At 50.1% G+C, this 18873-nt stretch overlaps 8 protein-coding genes across 8 annotated transcripts; 4 read left to right on the top strand and 4 right to left on the bottom strand.

Moving 5' to 3' along the window:
• Positions 1–144: 144 nt before the first annotated feature.
• Positions 145–1410, top strand: Asppvi_006379 (uncharacterized protein; the record flags this gene model as incomplete). Its single annotated transcript, XM_043302284.1, has 1 exon — positions 145–1410. The coding sequence occupies one exon, from the start codon at positions 145–147 to the stop codon at positions 1408–1410; it is 1266 nt and encodes a 421-aa protein (XP_043158219.1).
• A 220-nt stretch (positions 1411–1630) lies between these two features.
• On the bottom strand, positions 1631–3141 carry Asppvi_006378 (4-nitrophenylphosphatase; the record flags this gene model as incomplete). Its single annotated transcript, XM_043302283.1, has 5 exons — positions 1631–2299; positions 2382–2596; positions 2697–2718; positions 2802–2928; positions 3059–3141. 5 exons carry the CDS (start codon positions 3139–3141, stop codon positions 1631–1633), a joined length of 1116 nt encoding a protein of 371 aa, XP_043158218.1.
• Positions 3142–3423: 282 nt separating this feature from the next.
• On the bottom strand, positions 3424–4827 carry Asppvi_006377 (replication factor C subunit 2; the record flags this gene model as incomplete). Its single annotated transcript, XM_043302282.1, has 4 exons — positions 3424–3588; positions 3687–4493; positions 4555–4633; positions 4700–4827. The coding sequence occupies 4 exons, from the start codon at positions 4825–4827 to the stop codon at positions 3424–3426; spliced, it is 1179 nt and encodes a 392-aa protein (XP_043158217.1).
• Positions 4828–5377: 550 nt separating this feature from the next.
• Positions 5378–7191, bottom strand: Asppvi_006376 (M18 family aminopeptidase; the record flags this gene model as incomplete). Its single annotated transcript, XM_043302281.1, has 6 exons — positions 5378–6390; positions 6449–6541; positions 6598–6733; positions 6814–6915; positions 6979–7040; positions 7116–7191. 6 exons carry the CDS (start codon positions 7189–7191, stop codon positions 5378–5380), a joined length of 1482 nt encoding a protein of 493 aa, XP_043158216.1.
• A 1780-nt stretch (positions 7192–8971) lies between these two features.
• Asppvi_006375 (WD40 repeat domain-containing protein) lies at positions 8972–10958 on the top strand (the record flags this gene model as incomplete). Its single annotated transcript, XM_043302280.1, has 4 exons — positions 8972–9300; positions 9365–9492; positions 9547–10133; positions 10194–10958. 4 exons carry the CDS (start codon positions 8972–8974, stop codon positions 10956–10958), a joined length of 1809 nt encoding a protein of 602 aa, XP_043158215.1.
• Positions 10959–11828: 870 nt separating this feature from the next.
• On the bottom strand, positions 11829–12830 carry pdx1 (putative pyruvate dehydrogenase complex component Pdx1; the record flags this gene model as incomplete). Its single annotated transcript, XM_043302279.1, has 2 exons — positions 11829–12625; positions 12752–12830. 2 exons carry the CDS (start codon positions 12828–12830, stop codon positions 11829–11831), a joined length of 876 nt encoding a protein of 291 aa, XP_043158214.1.
• A 332-nt stretch (positions 12831–13162) lies between these two features.
• On the top strand, positions 13163–14212 carry Asppvi_006373 (uncharacterized protein; the record flags this gene model as incomplete). Its single annotated transcript, XM_043302278.1, has 2 exons — positions 13163–13218; positions 13411–14212. The coding sequence occupies 2 exons, from the start codon at positions 13163–13165 to the stop codon at positions 14210–14212; spliced, it is 858 nt and encodes a 285-aa protein (XP_043158213.1).
• Positions 14213–14688: 476 nt separating this feature from the next.
• On the top strand, positions 14689–18741 carry Asppvi_006372 (cohesin subunit SMC1; the record flags this gene model as incomplete). The annotated part of the gene is made up of 6 exons (XM_043302277.1): positions 14689–14719; positions 14771–14864; positions 14920–17884; positions 17935–18242; positions 18302–18668; positions 18724–18741. 6 exons carry the CDS (start codon positions 14689–14691, stop codon positions 18739–18741), a joined length of 3783 nt encoding a protein of 1260 aa, XP_043158212.1.
• Positions 18742–18873: the final 132 nt, after the last annotated feature.

The raw sequence follows: 18873 nt of genomic DNA, 5'->3' as shown, positions 1-18873 counted from the left end.
AATCGACAGCAAGGTACTGCCGTACTGGTCAGGATTTGGAGTAGGAGCATTGGAGAGCGGAGAGCCCAAAATCACCGATTTCTCCGCTTACTCGCGGATTTCTTCAGCTTGTGTTTTCGTGTCCAACCAAAACAGCTGCAGAGCATGGAGAGCTGTCGACAACGCGCTTCATACGCGTCATGGCGAATAGCTACGTTTCGTCAGCTTTTCCTCACATCTACGAATCATGTATCGCCCAGTCGCATCCTTCGGCGTAAAATCTCAAGCTCCATCGGCCGGGACGAGTCGCGAAGCCCAGAATCTCAGAATGAAGCCGACGCTCAGGAGGTAGATCGAGGCAATGGAAGGAAAAATGGGGAAGCATCGTCTCAAACAGCTCAATCTGTCCGTCCTTCGCAGCTACTGCCTCAATCGCCCTTACTCACAAAAGCACTCCCCGGAGTCGAGAAGATGCGCAAGAAACGCCCAACTCAGAGTGATGCAGACCGATTACGTCTCAATCCCTGGGCAGTAGCACTGGCATCGCCTCTACGTATGTGTACAGCTACCGGAACTCGTTTGCCACGGGAGTTTTTGACGGATTGGGGTCTGGTCCAACGCCAAAACGACGAAGGGCTGTGGTTCATGCCTGTCGGTCTCCTACGAGACGAATTATTGACATCGAAAGTCACGCAAGCCGACCAAGGTGATCAGGCCGAACAACTATCCCTAAAGAACAAGTCACTACGCTCCCTCACTCTACGAATTATCGACCGTCTTCCCCTGCTGAAGGACTTGACGATACCGCTTGCGCGAAACAAGAGTGGGAGGAGGCCTTTGATTACAAGATTGGTGCCCTTTCGATGGAAGCACCCGCTGGGGCCCATTACAAATCGAGAGGAGAAACGGCTGATTTGGCGGGAGGACATGCCTGAGTTCGTCCTTGAGAGAATGCGGAAGCATGTCCTAAAGAAACTCAAAGACATGTATGGTGCGCAGAAGCGGTCGAAATCAAKGCTTGGGTCTTTAAAGATCATTGAGGTCGAAGACAGTTCTTACGATGCTCTTTTAGAAGGCCTAAGACGCTTGGAGAAGATCGAGCGCATGGAATGCGGTGGGGTGCTGGTCATGGGCCGTCAGTTGGAACAACGCGAGAATGGAGATTCTTCGACCGCTCAGGAGCAGGTTCACGACCACGAACCAACAAAGTCTTCGTATCCGGACTTGGTGACCCTTCCACAGTCCCAGTCGAAAGTACCCGTCTTTGATCTGACTGAGCTATTGTCTCAATCCGATCTAGCAGAAGTGAGGGACTATAGTCCACTCTTTGGCAACACTGCTCTGATCCTGAGCCCAGACAACCCGGCGGCCGTTGAGCTTCTTCTGGCACTGTGGAAACTGAAGGCATTCATCAGGCCTCAGGAAGTCTGACCTGCTTGAGAACTCTGACGCCTGTTAAGCGGGCAAGGGCGTCTAGTGTTGCTTGCGCGTGGATGCAATTCCTTTGATGATCATTTTATATGTCAAACTATATAACAACTCTATGGGATATCTTGATGAAGTCTATCGACGCTGAATCTCGGCTCGAGGTGCCTGTACCGGGGCCGATGCTTGAAAGTCAGCAAGGGGAGCCGTGCTCGGTGATGCTGCTTCACTTCGCTTCTAAAAGGTCGGAAAGTTTGTCTAGGTACACCGAAGGCCTAATAGGCCCAGCTAGGAAGTCCTCCTTTGAGCTGACTCCAGTGAGGACACCCAAAGTGCCTCCGAGCTTGCCTTCTAACCCGAACCGGATGTCGGTGTTGGCACGGTCGCCCACCATACACGTCCGAGATCTATCGAACTTGAATTTTCCCTCGATCGCGTCCATCATTGCCTGGTTGGGCTTGCCTAGCGAGACAGGCTCCTGGCCCAGCATCATGATAAGCGGCGCACTCATGGAACCCGCGCCGGGGAACAGCGTTCCTGAGTTCGGAAGTGTGGAATCGATATTGGTCGCAAGGAAAACCGCACCACGTTTGACGTAGTGATATGCAAGGGCCAGCTTCAGGTAGTTCAGATGAAAATCCAGGCCTACGAGAACGACTCCAACCTCAGGATCAAGTAATGAGGGGTCCCCAGCTGCAATGAGCTTGTAGTCCTCAGGTCTCACTTCGCGACGATAGGCAGGATCTGTGCCTCCAATGAATGGAACGTTCTCCGTTTGAAGCTCCTGCTCAATCCCCGTCTCGCCGATGACGAAAACCTTTCGCTTATTCTCTGGCAGTTTGAGGATACGGGAAATATAAATGGATGCGCTGTACGAGGAGGAAAATATTTCTTCCTGTTTTCTTCTGTCAGCGGAGTCCCCTGTACATGCCTTCTACACTGGCCCAGCCTTGGCAAGCTTTCACTTGAAGACGTACCGTTGTGCTAGGAATCCCCAGCTTCTCCAGCTTCTTTTTGTAGTCGGCCCGTGACTTTGTGCTGTTGTTCGTGACGAAAACGACCTGCTTGCCTGGTGGATATGAGTCTCTAGCTCGCAGCTTCTCCCCAGCAGGTGTGCGCATACCGTTGCTCCTCAACATTTCCAGCGTCTCGACAGTCCCAGGGAAGAGGTGGTCACCAGACCAGAGGACTCCTATATCAAACATTCTTCAGTAAGCAATCGGATAAAGTGCTATCGGGATCATCATGCCCGTATGACGGAATACGGCTGAGCGAAGGAAGGCAGCACGAACCATCGCAATCGAACAGAAATACCTAATAGATACAATCAGCTTCTTGGCCAGGATTAAGACGTATAAAGTGCATGCCATTGGGACGTGTTTACTGGTTAGACTCACATCGAATTTATCCAAGAACTCCTTGATCTCCTGCTTCTTTCCTGTTAGATAGCGGGGTGCGGGCGTCATCGCGGGGTACTCCTTAGGACTCTCCGGAGGGGCCATTCTGGTCTTTCTGAACTCGATCCTGATGCTTCGTTCCAGGAGAAATGTTCGTAGAAATATAAAAGAGAAGAACTTTCAGGAATTGGCTGATGAGACCGAAACCCAATCCAAGTACGTCAGTGACTGTTAAGCTGCGGTTTCGGTCAGCTTACCTGTACGCTGACTCTTCGGACAGAAGCGCGAGCGGGTCCCACACGTGGTTGTGGGGCATGGCCAGAGGGTTCGAGATGCCCATGCTTCAATTCTTACTTAGGGAGTAGCAGTAATAGTAATATTGATGATTGTAGCGTGATTTCCATGTCTTCCGACTTTATCTGATAATATGCAACCCTTTACCACATCGGATTGCTTACCATGAACAGAGTTCTCATTAAGCGTCACATAACAACCAGGCACGGATCTACCAGATCCTCCCATGGTTGAATACTTCAATACTTTCTTTACATAGAACAGCGGTCATGGCCCTCATGTGGGGATTTAGTGGCAGAAATCCTTGATTACGTGTAGATCAATAATATCATGAGCCACCTAGGATGCCTGATATCCGAAGAGCAAGATCTAGTATCGACAAATGTTCGTCTGCCCCGTCGACCAGACGCTTGTCCATCTCAGAGAATGCGGTTACAATCTTGTTCTTTTGTATGTCCGGAATAGCATCGTTGTAGACGATCCGTCGGTACAGCTGCTGGTGGTTAGCATCTTTGACCACGTGCAGGATGGAATCTCGCGATATGTGCAATTGAACGGAGGCTTGTACAAGGGAATGGCAAAAGAGCTTACCTGCAAGACAAGCTGACCCGCGCTCCAACCATCTGCAACAATATCTGTGACGACGGCAGAGACAGCCTCGTAGGAAGACCCCAATTTCTTCGGCTGCATGGCCCGCACGAGTCGATCTATGACACTTTCAGGCACAACACCGGCAATCTCTTCGATCATTCGCACTGTGATAGCTTCCGAGCTGGCGTCTGCCATCTGAGAGTCCTCGTCCCCATCTTTCTGACCCGTCGGACGACCAGCGCCTACCAACCGGGCTGCACTCTGCATGTATGTAATGGCACGCCGTAAATCACCCTCGCCGCAGCTGATCAGCTTATCAATGACGCCCTCATCAAGCTTCAAATTCTCCAATCTGGCAATATGCGCCAAGCGCTCCGCTGCGGCCGAATTATCCAGCGGCTTGAAGCGGAACTTGCTGCATCGACTGGCAAGCGGCTCAATGATCCGTGTGACGTAGTTGCAGACGAGACAGAAACGGGTGATCCGGCTGTATTGCTCCATCGTTCGTCTGAGCGCAGACTGTGCATCTTGAGTCATGCTATCTGCCTCATCCAGGATGATGATCTTGAACGGCGGGCAGGGGTATTGTTCGAAATATGATGGGTCCAATCCGGTTGGTTGGCTGAGTTGCGTGCGGGCGAATCCCTTGACCTTTTCTCGGACAATGCCAATACCACGCTCGTCTGACGCGTTCAGTTCGAGGATACGTGACCGATAAAGAGCAGGGCCGAATAGCGATTTCGCAAGGGCGAGGATGGTTGAGGTCTTTCCTGTACCGGGGGGCCCATAGAAAAGCATGTGAGGGAGCTATTTCTGTCAGTCATGTTCAACTGTAAATTTAGTTAGGTAAGAAGTCTTTATGTCGCACATTTGAAGCTTGTAATGTCCGTTGAAGGACTTTCGTGGTGTGGTCTTGCGCGGCTACATCATCGAGGGTCTTGGGCCGGCTATTGATTCCCGTTAGAACAGCCATTGCGTAGAATGGAATGGACAATGGACTAAACATCACATACTACTTCTCAACCCATGGCTGCAGTCGTGTCTGCTCCTCCTTTCCATCCGTTGGCTTCTGCTTCGAGCTGGTGGATGCTGCCGCAGCAGCAGCAGCTCGGGCCTTGTTGTTAAAGAAATTGGCAGCCATGGATAGCTACTCAAATATGTGAAACGGCTTGGAGTTAAGTAATTCAGAAACTTCAATAGAACGCTCCCATTGAAATTAAGATGGGTTCAAAGATGCTTGTCTTGAGCATAGGTACGCAGGAAACGTGTTTGAGAGACGCGTCTACACGTGATACGCGATAGACCTCAAATACGGCGATGACCGCCTGCCTAATAAAGTAGAATACGGTCGCTAACAGCTGTTGTATACGCAAATGCGAGAAACAAAGGCAAGGGAATCTATTGCTCCAGATCAAGAGCTTGCTGTTGATGACTTCTCAACTTTATCTGACATAGTCGCGACTTCTTATAATGAGCACCCTAGTGCGGTTGACCTTGGGCTTTTGGCCTCGGCGGAGAGAAAAGCCTTCATAGGGTGAGAGTGAGATAATGATGCTTGGCGAGGCTGGTATACATCGATAGTATATTTTTATTCCTAGTTCATTCGAGTATGAGGAAGGCTAATCCTGCACCTCTGCATGCTTGAATGATAAGATGTGCGGTTTCGCTGAGAGGTATTCTAGGTTGAAATCTCAATCGACCAGAATCTGTTTAGAAACGCTCGAGTAGTGTTTGAAGAAGCTGGTAAATAGGCGGATCGAGTGTCCCACATCGTAGGTACCGCCAGTCTCACGGATACTGTGCATGCTTAATTGTGGGTTACCCAGATCAAGGGTTCGAGCACCTAGAGCAGCAGACAGCATAGGCCCAATAGTGCTACCACAGCTGGAATCGTTGCGAACAACGAAGAGCTGCAGAGGGACTCCCTCGCCCCCATTTTCCGCCGCCTTTTGGGCAACTTCCTGAAGAAGAACAATGCCAGGCGAGTTTGTAGCGTAGCGAGCGTTGGCGTTGATCTTGATGACAGGGCCCTTGTTGATCTCTGGACGGTGATCGGATTCGTACTTCGCAGCGTAATTTGGGTGTACTGCGTGAGCCATATCCGCGGATAGGAGGAAGGAGGTAGATAAAGTCTGCTCGTAGGCTGTAGATAGATCGTCTTGGTCGGACGAAGACGAAGGGAGAACCGACAAGCGATGGATGACGGCGGGAAGGAGGTTTGAGTCAGCGCCCTGAGCAGTACGGCTTCCAATTTCCTCATGGTCGAACAGTGAAATGAGTCGGATAGACGTCTCATCATCCAGTGCCGAGGAATCTGCAACAGACTCGATCAAGCCGACAGTGGCACAGAAAGAGCTGTTGAGATTATCCAGTCTAGGTGAGAAAATGAACTCCTCGTGCATGCCACCAAGGCAAGATTTTTGGGTGTCAAACAAAATCATTTCGAAGTCAAGGATGTCGACGGGCTTGACACCTGCCTCAGCAGCCAGGAGCTCGACAAAGTAGGGATGATGACGCTCAGTTATCGCCTTCAGAGGAGAAAATTCTCCCTTACCCTCCTGCTTGGCTTCAGCATCTTTGGATTCCCCGGTACGGTTGAGCTCGGCTGCCACAAGGCCAGCAATAGGGAACAACTGGGTCTCTTTGTTGAATGAGAAAGTTTCCTGGCGGTCAAGGTGAATGGCCAAGGTGGGAATGCGAAGGACTGCAATTGAGGTCAGCTGTCGCGTCCTTCACAAGAGATCAACATCGGGGAGTGCTACTTGGACGGTCGATCTTAATCAATTTCTGCGCAATGGAGTCATCGCTGGTTTTAACCATAGCGCGACCCGCAACTCCCAGGTCACGGTCAAACCCTGACGATCATTAGTTTTGAGTGAGCTGTGTAAAGGATAGAGTTCGGTAAACGGACATGTGTGCCAGATGCCTCCACCATACGTCTCAACACCAACTTGCATATAACCCTCTCCGGACTTGTTGCTAACAGGCTTGACTCTCAGAACAGGGGAGTCTGTGTGCGCACCGATCATGGAGATGGCATTGCCAGGCTACAATGGGCCGACACTTTAGCTTTTTTGACGGAGGAGGCTGTATGTATGCTGTGTCACCTGGTGTCGTGCAAACATACCTTCCATTTCTTGCCTACTGCAAAAGCTACGATGGTTGAGCTATTGCGGGTCAGATAATACTTTCCGCCAGGCCGGCATGTTGAAGCCCAAGAGTCTTTTTCCTATGGGGAAAGAGTGAGACAATTGATATTGACATGATCTGCACCCCTAGATATAAACGGTACCTTGATTTCCTGGAATCCTGCTTTAATGAGGAGTTCTTTTGCAGACTGTACAGCATGAAAGGCTAAGAATTCCCGCTGCTGTCAGTTCCAGTCTCTGGATAAGAATCGGAGTTCAACCATAGGGAAGGTATATTTACGAGTCGGAGAGGCATTGACAAAGGACAAAAAGTCCAAGGCGGGTTGCTTCAGATTTTGCGCGAGCTTAGAGGTCATCTTGAAGGAGTACCTTGTTGGCTATGGGGTAGCTTATGGTGAAGTCTGGAGTAAGTGGAGAGGAGGGATTATCTATTTGTTGGCATGAGATCGGATCATATATGGTATTCTCCAACAATCTTGGCGGTCAGTGTGAGACTAACCATGTTCGGTAGGCTTATAGCAGTGAAGATATGGCAGGTATCAAGAACATGATACTAATTGATAACTTAGTCTGTGTACTAATTATTAAAATGAAACTATGACAAGATCTGATGATTTTGTTTTTAGTAGCTCCATTTGTTTGTCGTACAGATTTATCCCACTGACGTGGTGGTATCTTTGGTGTCTTCAGTGACAAGCACAGATCAGACTGAACAAAAGCTGAGATGATTCATCTGACATCTCAATCAGACAAAGGACGGTAAAAAAGAGTGGAGGCAATTGTTCAGAAGATCAGATGCAAATCTAGTAACTATATATACTTTCATATTGTAGTGCAGTATGAAGTAGCCATGTTGAGGTTGAAGGGTCTGAGTCCGAACTGTCGCGGTGGTATAGAGAGGTAGATGAAGAAAACTGGAAGAGATAAGGTATGATTTCATCATCAGATCAGTCGACAGACACGGGGAATTTTTGCCGTAGACAACCGCTCAGCTGGTGGTAGGATCGACAGAGGTTCATGACCAAAGAAAGAGTTTCTTTGGCTGCAGAGGTGGAAAGTAAACTCTCCCTTTCCCTATGCTCTGGCCCAAGCTCTCCGTCGCGTCGAGGGCGCGTGGAACGACAGGCGGTCGCGAAACCGATAGGACAGTTAGTGCGCCTGATTGATAGGGGCACAACAATCAATGACAGGCTGAGCGCGCCCTTCTGGTTAGGTATACTGGCGCTTCGCGTTAATGAAGGGGTTTTGTTATTGTTTTCAGAAGACACCAAATGTAGGCAGATACGTATATTGATTTCAGTCATCAGATGCAATTATTCCCATATTTGGTACGGGACTGCATTATTGTAACCAGCGTTACTGTGGGCGCCTGATGTAGACAACTGAGTGATCTGTGTGCTCACCACATGGTTAGTCAACACAACGACAACAATAGAACAACACCCCAACGAAGTCAGGCTTGAACGAGCTCATGGACAGAGTTTCTACAGTAGTTCCTTATTCTGCGACAAATCCTCAGACTTAGGATAAATGGCAATATCAACAAAGGTAATCTCAACACGTTGATCCATCAGCCAACCTCCTGTGTCCCAGATAGGCTTAGTGCTGCCGACGCGTGACTGGGAGGGATGGAATCCCMTTCGAAACTCCGTCACCCCCCAAAAGAGAGAGAGCCCGTAGCCCGCCCTTGGATTGCTTTCGCTACTTATCAGTCGCTAATAGCTCACCAGACGGTGGTCAGGTCGCTTTCAAATGACCTCCACAAGTTACGAGATTCCGTCAAATCAGCCTTGGGTCTGGTGAGAGAAGTGAACGGTACCTTGCCCGCCATTTGTCGCTCCCTCAAGTCGCCTGCCTTCAGTCATTTATTGTTCGGAGCGGAGCAGAAGGACTTGGCCGTTGCTACCAACAACCTTATTTATTCCACGAACCACCAGCTGTTAGGACAACCTGCGATCCAATTAGCAAGACGGTCCGTCGCTCATCGGCTTGAAAGCGCATTACCATACGGTTTCTATATATCTCTCCACATCGTCATCGAACACCTGGAACCTGTCGCATCACCTCGCTGCTCCCTCCTACAGTCGATACCAACCTCGAGCGCTTGCACCCCGAATAGAAACTACGTTTATGAGCATGGGCGACAACAACAAGAATCCGGATTCTCTGGCCGCTACCCGCGCAATGGCGGCCAAATCCACTATGAGATCGTCGGAGAGAGTCCCCAATGCCTTGAATATCGCATCCCCTCCCGGATCAAGGACGCCTCCCAGCATGCCATCGAAGAAGACGATTTTCTATCCCGCTACGTCGTCAAGAAGACAGAAGAGCCACAGTAGTTCTGAACCCGTTGATCCCAAATTGCTTGCGAAGGCTCTGAAGGAGTACGAAGATGCAGGACGTCCTCGGGAAAGAACCCCTGGAACAAGCCCCAGTAGGAAAAGACAACGAGTATACGGCGATCGGTGAGCATCATGATACATTGTATTGTCTCTTTGATGGGAGATGACTGACCGAAGGCGCCCGCAGGTTTATACCAAATCGCGAGGGGCAAGATCTACAAGCAACTTATAGCTTGCTTCATGAAGATGGGTGTCCCTCTACTCCTTCCAAAACGAAAAAGCGCGCCCCTCACTCGGAGCTTCACTTCCAGAAAAGTATGTCTACCACGGGACCTTGATCGACTCACCTGGAGCTGACATTGCTTGTAGCGGAAGAAGCAAATAGAATGTACTCGCGCGTACTCAGAAGTGAGCTTTTTGGAAACACCGTCCCACAGGCCGATCTGGATTCACTGTCTCCTGATCCATTACTGGGAATTCCCAACGGTATTAATGAGAAGACTCGCTCTCACACACCCCCTTCACACGCCATCTCGAACCTACCACCAGCCAGTATCACGCCATCGACGCCTCACAAAAACCTCTTCACTTACGCTTCTCCGAGAATTGGATCTGGTCAACCAACACCATCCAAGACGCCTCGAAGTCAACACGGTCCCAACTTAAATGTGCGATCAGAACTTTACAGTCTATCGCCGATCAGATACGACAGTCAACGTATCCTTGAGACTCCTCGCAAGCAGCCTCGATACGTCAATAAAGTGCCCTACAAGGTTCTTGACGCACCCGATTTGCAAGATGATTTCTACTTGAATCTGGTGGACTGGGGCAGTAGTAATGTGCTAGGGGTCGGCCTAGGCAATTCGGTGTACATGTGGAATTCGAATACCGGCCGGGTGACGAAGCTCTGCGAGCTAAGAGATGATACTGTAACCAGTGTCAGCTGGATTCAGAGGGTAATGAAATCTCTCTATATGTTGGCAAAGATTATGTGTTTCGGAACTGACATTGGACAGGGCACACATCTTTCGATAGGAACTGGCAAAGGTTTTGTACAGATATGGGATGCAGAACACTGTCGCCGCCTTCGGACAATGATTGGACATACCAATCGTGTGGGGGCTCTTGCTTGGAACGATCATATCCTTACGTCAGGTTCTCGGGATCGACTGATCTTCCACCGTGATGTTCGCTCCCCAGATCAGTATTTACGTCGACTGTCCGGCCATAAGCAAGAAGTTTGCGGTCTCCGATGGAACACCGAAGATGGCCAACTAGCTTCAGGCGGAAACGACAATAAACTTATGGTGTGGGACAAGCTGAATGAGACGCCGCTCTATCGCTTCTCGGACCATACCGCGGCCGTAAAGGCCATCGCCTGGTCGCCCCATCAACACCACCTCCTCGCCTCAGGTGGAGGAACGGCGGACCGGACCATCAAATTTTGGAACACGGCTACTGGTTCAATGATCAAGGAAGTTGATACGGGTAGCCAGGTCTGTAACCTGGCATGGTCGAAGAACTCGGACGAAATCATCAGTACACACGGCTACAGTCAGAACCAGATTGTAATATGGAAATACCCGCGCATGGAGCAAATTGTATCGCTAACCGGCCACACTTTCCGTGTACTCTACCTTGCGATGAGCCCCGATGGACAGACGGTTGTAACCGGAGCTGGTGACGAAACGTTGAGATTCTGGAAGATTTTCAATAAGAGATCAGGAAGAGAACATGGACGGGAGGGAGGCAAGCTAGCGGAATGGGGTACGATTCGGTAATACCGGCGTTAGGACTCGAGGTTATCATGACCCTGCAGCAACTTTCACATCCCCACATGGTTTTCACATATGCATTAGACACGGCGTTCCAGGACATTGGCGTTGCAGCAATCCTGGGGATACTTTTGGTCTGTTTAAGGGAGGAGTTTTCGCTTCTTTGGCATCTTTTCGCATTTTGTTCGTGGGCTACAGCATTTTCAACGTGGGGACCAGGTGCTTCTCTTTTTTCCCATCTCATCATATCTTCCTGGCATGTACCTTCGTCGACTTTGCTCTTCTGCACTTCTTTTCTTGCCACGCTCTGCTTCTCGTCTCAGGCGATGTCTGTTATGCATCTGGCCTCGAGCAGGATATTCTTAACTCTTTCTGAAATAGTATAAGCGGTGGCGCTCATGGTGTTCACACAGGTGGGAGGGACTGGTGTTGCTCATGGGACGGATGGGCTTCAACGGCCCCAGAATGAACTCTTTTCGCTCATACTTGCATGGTGATAGCCGTATCTTTATCTCTGCTAAAATTGATGATGACATGATACATACAACTGCATGATACTTGGAGCTCCTTGATAGTGCTTTCTTGCTCTCGGCAGATAGATGGGTTGCATACGGCCCCGGGGGAGGAGAAAAGCTCAGAAGAAGCTTGTGATACCATGAAAAACTTGGTGACTAATGCAGTGTCAAATCCTACGCTAAAGACATTCTAAGGTGCAGAGAAATGATTGTCTTTGTTAAATAGAAATGCTAATGCTACGGTACATGGATGAATTGTATATTTATCTCATTAGTGCTACACTGAAAGACAATTAGCCATGTTGTACAAAACCGCTGATTATTTGACTACTTACTTTCAACAGGTATATGAATAAGAGATCTATAGGACAAGCCTTCCAGGCTCAACTGTCAACAGGGTCTTCACCCGGTCCAAGAAAACCCTAGCCCTCGTCTCATCACCAACAGGAACGGTCAAACTAAACACATTCGCGGCAGAGCCGGCGGGGTATTCTTCCATGGATGCCTTACGGGGCGCCTTCGGAACCTTGCCGCTGAGGATATCGATAATGTCTTCCTTGGCGGGCTGAGCGGGCTGATATTCAGTTGCCTCCAGGGCATTCAGCTCGGGAACATAATCGCCCCGGGATGTCTTGACGGGCTCAGCTCCGAGGATCTCATCAAAGAGCTCGTCTGCGGAGGGCTTGGTGCGGGGGGAACGGGGGAGGTCGTCGTTCGCCAGGTCGGTGGCACGGGCAAGGAACGTGGATAGCGGCACGGTGACGCCGATCGAATCCTTGATCTTCTTCTGGACGGAGAGCACAGTAGCCAGGGAGATGGAGACGGCTACTGAGACTGTGGGTGGGGGTCTAGCGCTGGGTTCCTCGACAACTGGGGCCTTGGTCTCGGCGGGTTGCGGGGGAGCTGCGATCTTAATGTTGCTTAGGTCGAGGTGGGAGAGCTTTTCGATGCGGGAGGCTTGGCTGGATGGGTAGTCGGTGGGAATGGCGCCAATATAGGCGAGGACATCGCCCTTGAGGAGACGGCCCTTCGGACCGGAGGCGGGAATCTTGGAGATTTCGGATTCTGGGATGCCCTTTTCATGGAGGAGCACCTGGACGGAAGGATAGAGGGGATAGGCGGGGTTTTGCGTCTGGGCTGAAGAGGAAGAGTTGAGGCCTATCAATTTCGCAGTTAGCGCCTGTAGATTGAATGCTATACGTATACTTGGGATGTCGTCGCGTATTGGTTTGTTTCCAGATCGCACCCGATTGAATTGCGTTTGAGGTCGTTGGGGTCACTTACGTCTGGTGGTGCTGATTACCCGGGGTTGGCGTCTGGCAATCATGGCCGACACACGGCGCACGGGAAAGCTGGAAGCCATCTTGCTCGATCTCGCGTCTTGATATGGCTCAAAGGTGCCCTTTGCTGATCGAAATGTATCTCCGAGAGCGCTTGGCGCTGAAGCTGGATTCGGAAGGCTTGAGACGAACGAGAGGTTGTACCCCGTCGGTTAAGCCACACAGAATCCACTGATGGATCTAGCTGATGCAAGTAGTAGACCGCGTTTCAATGTTAGACGTAGAGATCCATGAAGGCAGGATCAGCCGCGATAAGATCTGTTTGTACTTGCTCTAGATGTTGAGGTTGTTGGGAGCTCACCGGCGGCCCGGACGGGAACATTTTTCTGCCGCGGAGAACGACCGGAGTATTGCAATGCGAGCGGAAATTGACGACGGGGAGAGCAACGGAAGTTTGAACTTCTTTTCAAGGTTAGTCGTCCAATCCCTGTCGATCGCTCTTTTCAAAGGTGCTCTCATCGCGGTGCTGATAGCATCTTTCTGATTGCTTGATTCTCATTACCGGAGCTCTCCGCTAACGTGATGTGATTGCTTTCAGCTTATAGGCAATACAATGATTCCCAGGTCATTTGCCTTTCGGGCATTCGCACAACATTGTCCTAGGACACCGATATTACTAGGTCCACAGTCGTTACCAACATGGAGATATTTCTCTTCTTGTGCTCCTCGGGCCAAGGCTGTTGTCAAGCCCACGGCACCCCGTAATCCTTCAAAACCCTCGCAAGAAACGCTCAAATTTGCGGGGAGACGACCTGAGGGATTCGGTAAACTAGAAAGGAAGGTTGCGAAAGAGGGCGACTTATTACTTTTTAAGGCGCCATCACACCGCTTCTATGTGTTGGGTGCTTACGGTATCGCAGCATTCTGCTTGGCCTACTCGGTCTACAACTCGAGCATGGTGTTCGGAGACTCAGTTGTAGCTCTGCCAATGTGGCAAAAGAGTCTATTTGGTGGCATTTGTGTCATGATGAGTGTTATGGGAACAGTCTTCATTGTCAAGACTGCGCGGTTGATCAAGGCCGTAAATGCCATTCATTCGAATGGCAAGACATACCTTCGCTTCACCGTTCGAAGCATGATTCCTTTCCGAAAGCCGTACCAGTTTGATGCTCTACCTCGCCAAATAGCCTTCTCTCGGCGTCTGGTCGTCTCCCCTGAATCTCTCAACCCACAGACGACTCCAAGTGCTCAACCGGCTAAGGTGAGCATCTACAGAGCCCCTTTGACAAAGATGAGCCAGGTCTTCTGGAAGGGTTTCCGATCTGTCCGACAGCTCTTTACACAGGAAGATATCATCCTCTTGGAAGTCGAGGGTCAAAAAGGTGTTTTCCGAATGGATTCAGCCGGGTACATCTCCGAGGATTTTCTCGTGATTGGGAACCCGGTGAGCATCAGAAGCTATTAGGATATTCCCGCGTGACGAGGAAATGCGTTCTCAAGAGTTATCTCCCTTCTCAGATGTTTAACTACAGAGCTTTTCGCTTCTGCGTTCAAGCCTTGAATAGCACGTCGAGGTGCTTCCCTGGCTTTCTGCCATCATGAATTTTTGCGCCAAAGATCCTATGTACATAGATGTAAATTAGATTTCGAATGAGAAGTTAAATGAGAACAAACAAAAACGTAAAGCTTTCATTTCGTAGTGGTTGAGACGGAGGTATGAAGCACGTGATCTGCCGCCGTGCATCGGCAGCGCGTCCTTGGCTACGAGACGCGACTCCATGATAGCCAACTATCGCGCGGGGTCATCCAAACACTGCTGTCAGTCGCTGCTCCATCGCTGCAGCTATATTGCTGAGTGAATCGGCGCGGGCGTCTTCATTCCCGTTTTGAGATTTCAATTTTGCTTCTGCAGTCGCGAGACAGCGGCTGCCTTATCGCAAGATGGGGAAACTTATTCGCCTTGAGCTTTTCAGTACAGGCTAAGCCAATCACTCGTCGGCGAATAGTGCTAACCATTCCTTAGATTTCAAATCCTACAAGGGACATCATGTTTTGCTGTTTGGAGATGCCTACTTCACATCCATTATCGGACCTAATGGGTCTGGCAAGTCCAACTCGTGCGTATCACGTAACCATCCGCCATAGGGCCATTTTCGCGCTGACGAGATTTAGGATGGATGCAATTTCTTTCGTCTTGGGAATAAAATCATCACATCTGCGGTCTACGAACCTACGCGATCTCGTCTACCGTGGCCGTGTCCTGCGCACATCGAAAGTCGACGCCGATGGCAACGCTACCGATGCGGTACCGAACGGAGAAGAGCAAAACGAAAACGGCGTCGACGGGGAGGAATCGCAGGATCCCAGTGGATTGAATGATCCAAAATCCGCATGGGTCATGGCCGTGTACGAGGATGATGCGGGCGAGGAGCAGCAATGGCGACGGTCGATCACAAGCTCCGGTGTTAGCGAATACCGAATCAATAATCGCATCGTGACTGCGCAACAATACAACGAGGCTCTTGAGGCGGAAAATATTCTGATCAAAGCGCGCAATTTCCTGGTCTTCCAGGGTGACGTTGAGGCGATTGCTTCGCAGTCCCCCAAGGACTTGACGCGGTTGATTGAGCAGATTTCAGGAAGTCTTGAATACAAAGCTGAATACGAACGTCTTAAGGCGGAAGCTGAGGAGGCCGCGGAGCAGCAGACTATCCAGCTCAACCGACGGAGAGGAATCAATTCTGAAATTAAGCAATACCAAGAGCAAAAGCGTGAGGCCGAAAACTATGCTAGGAAGGCAGAGGAACGTGACCAGGCGGAGATCACTCACATTCTCTGGAAGCTTTTCCATTTCCAGCGTTTGATTGACGCGTCCAGCTCGGATATCCAGAAGTACCAAGAGGAACTCAAGGAATATCGTCGCGGAGTTGAGAAATATGAGAAGAATGTTGAGAACGCCAAGGTAGAGCATGCGAAGGTTGGCAGAGATGTGGCCAAGGCAGAGAGAAATATTATCAAGAAGGAGAAAGATATCGAAGAGGCGACCAACGCCTTGGTCCCTGTGGACGAAAAGGTTGATATCACCAGGAAGAAGGTAGAGAGGTTTGCCTCTCGGATTGCCGAAATTGGCAAGGAACGGGATTCCCAGGCGGCCAATGTGAAACAATTGGAGAAGGACCTCAAAGTCATCGAAAAAGCTCAGGCTCAGTGGGAGGCTGAATGGCATAAGACAATGAGTAAACGGGGCGGTCAACTGAGCGAATCTGACCAGCAGGAGTACAAAATGCTCAAAGACGAAGTCAGCAAGCGATCGTCTGCGGAGCAACTCAATCTCGACAATCTAAGGCGTCAGAGAAAGACGGAAGCCGAGGCCTACAACAGTTTGAAGAGCAAGTTTGACTCAACAGAGTGGCAGCTCAAGAGCTTAGAAACTGATACGCAGACCTTGACGGAGCGCAAATCAGCTTTGAACGACACGGTCAAGACCACTTCTAAGGAGATTGACCGCAAGAAGAAGGAATTGAATGCGCTTACCTCGGAGCGCTTGCGCATCTCTCAGATGAGGACAGAGCTTGAGGAGAAAGTCCAGGTCGTCTTGAAAAAGCTTCTTGAGGCTGACGATGGCAAGAAGCAAACAGAGAGGGAACTAAGAGCTAAGGAGCTAATCTCGACCTTGAAGCGCATATTTCCTGGTGTGAAGGGCCGTGTCAGTGATCTTTGCCGACCTAAGCAGAAGAAATATGCCGAAGCCGTCAGTACGGTGCTGGGTCGTCACTTTGATGCCATCGTCGTCGATAATGAGAAGACCGCCAAGGAGTGCATCCAGCACCTCCGAGATCAGAGAGCCGGGCAGGCAACTTTTATCCCTCTGGAGACCATCCAAGTCAAAGCCTTCAACTCAAATCTGAAAGGCATTCACCGAGGAATGCGCCCAGCTATTGAAACGGTAGACTACGACGAATCTGTTGCAAGGGCCATCAGCTATGCCTGTGGAAACGCCATTGTCTGTGATGATTTGGCGACAGCCAAGTACCTTTGCTATGAGAGGAACGTAGACGCAAAAGCCGTCACMCTCGATGGAACTGTGATTCACAAGGGTGGTTTGATGACTGGTGGTAGAGGCCCCCAACAGAATTCAAAGCGATGGGAGGATTCCGAGGTTGAGAATCTTCACAAGCTCAAGGACAAACTGATGGCCGACCTCGCCAACCTGCCTAAGGGCCATCGCAGAGGCACTGAAGAAGAGACTTTGCAAGGTGAATTGGTGGGTCTGGAGCAGCGCCTAGCCTACGCGCAAGAGGAGCTCAAGGCTCTCGAAAGAAACCTCAAGAGCAAGCGCACGGAATTAGATTTCGTGAAGCGCCAGCTCGAAGACTTGAGACCAAAATACATGGAACGCCAGGAAGCTCTTGAAGAACTCGACCAGACCATCGCCCAATCGCAAGAGTCTGTCAGCAGCATTGAGGATGAAATCTACCGCAAATTCTGCAAGCGCCTGGGTTACGCTAACATTCGTGAATACGAGGTCCAACAAGGGTCCTTGCAAGAGGAGGCCGCTCAGAAGAAACTCGAGTTTACGACTCAGAAAAGCAGGATTGAGAATCAACTCAGCTTCGAGAGGCAACGACTTCAGGCGACGAATGATAGGATTGCCAGCCTTCAGGCACAGCATGAGCGGGATGAGAGTCTAATCGAGGAACTCAAAGCCGAACAAGAGCAAATCCGGAATCAGCTGGATGAATACAATGCTGAGCTGGATGTCCTTAGGGAGCGACTGCAGGAGCAAAAAGAGGCTTATGCGCAATCAGCGGAGAACCTCGCACGGCAGCGCCGGGAACTTCAGAAACGCAGCAAGGACGTTGAAGGCATCCTAAAGAATGTTAGCGCCTTGGAGACCGAAATCCAACGTAACTCGTCCAGCCGATATGCTGTCCTAAGGCGCTGCAAACTCGAGGATATCAACATACCTCTCACGGAAGACTCTAATTCGCTTGATCAACTGCCTATCGATGACATTGTTCAGACAGCCGACCCTGATGCAATGGACGTTGATGAGGATGCCAATGATGGAAGTGGTAAAGTGCAAGACTATGGTATTGAAGTCGATTTTGACTCGCTAGGGGAGACCCTCAAGGAGGTAAGCACTATCGCACCGGCTCACATCGAACAAGAACTCATTAGAGACAGGAGGGCGACGAAAAGGTAGAAGAGGAACTGCTCGACAGGATCAAAACTCTCAACAGCGAGTTGGACAAGATGGCGCCGAATACACGTGCAATGGAGCGTCTAGAAAGCGTTGAAAACAAGCTGCGAAGCACTGAGAAGGACTTTGATGAGGCACGCAAACGGGCTCGGAAGGCCAAAGACGATTTTGAGGAAGTGATGCGAAAGCGATCAGATCTCTTCAACAAGGCGTTCTCTCACATCTCGGAGCAAATTGGCCCCATCTACCGTGAGCTGACTCGCAGTGCCAATTATCCATTGGGAGGGCAAGCGTAAGTTTTTGTTCTGCAGATATGGTTTTTGTTGCACCTAACTGAATCTTGAACCACAGGTACTTGGACATTGAGGACTCTGACGAGCCATACCTCGATGGTATCAAATATCACGCCATGCCCCCTCTCAAACGTTTCCGGGACATGGAGCACCTATCCGGTGGTGAGAAGACTATGGCTGCGCTGGCTCTGCTCTTCGCCATCCATTCTTACCAGCCATCGCCCTTCTTTGTGCTGGACGAAGTTGACGCTGCCCTTGACAATACCAATGTGGCTCGCATCGCCAACTATATCCACGATCATGCGGCTCCTGGCATGCAGTTCATTGTCATTAGCTTGAAAACTGGGCTGTTCCAGAACAGTGAAGCATTGGTTGGTATCTACCGAGACCAGGTCGAAAACAGCAGTAAATCCTTGACGCTTGATGTAAGTTTGCCTTCATTCTTGGAGCAGCCAATTCAGGTACTGACCTCTCCCGCAGCTCCGGAAATACAACTAAATTGTTTTGTATACCTCAATTAAGCCTGACTCGCAGGAGTATGATCCGTTTACTTCCCATGGCCTTGTAGGATAGTGCTTCTCCTTCTCCCTTTTTTCTTCTATCTGCTTTGTTATATCCCTTGATGGCTAT

Source organism: Aspergillus pseudoviridinutans, assembly GCF_018340605.1.
Source record: "Aspergillus pseudoviridinutans IFM 55266 DNA, scaffold_4, whole genome shotgun sequence".
Lineage (NCBI taxonomy): Eukaryota > Fungi > Ascomycota > Eurotiomycetes > Eurotiales > Aspergillaceae > Aspergillus > Aspergillus pseudoviridinutans.
This window is presented reverse-complemented; position numbering and strand designations above follow the sequence as displayed.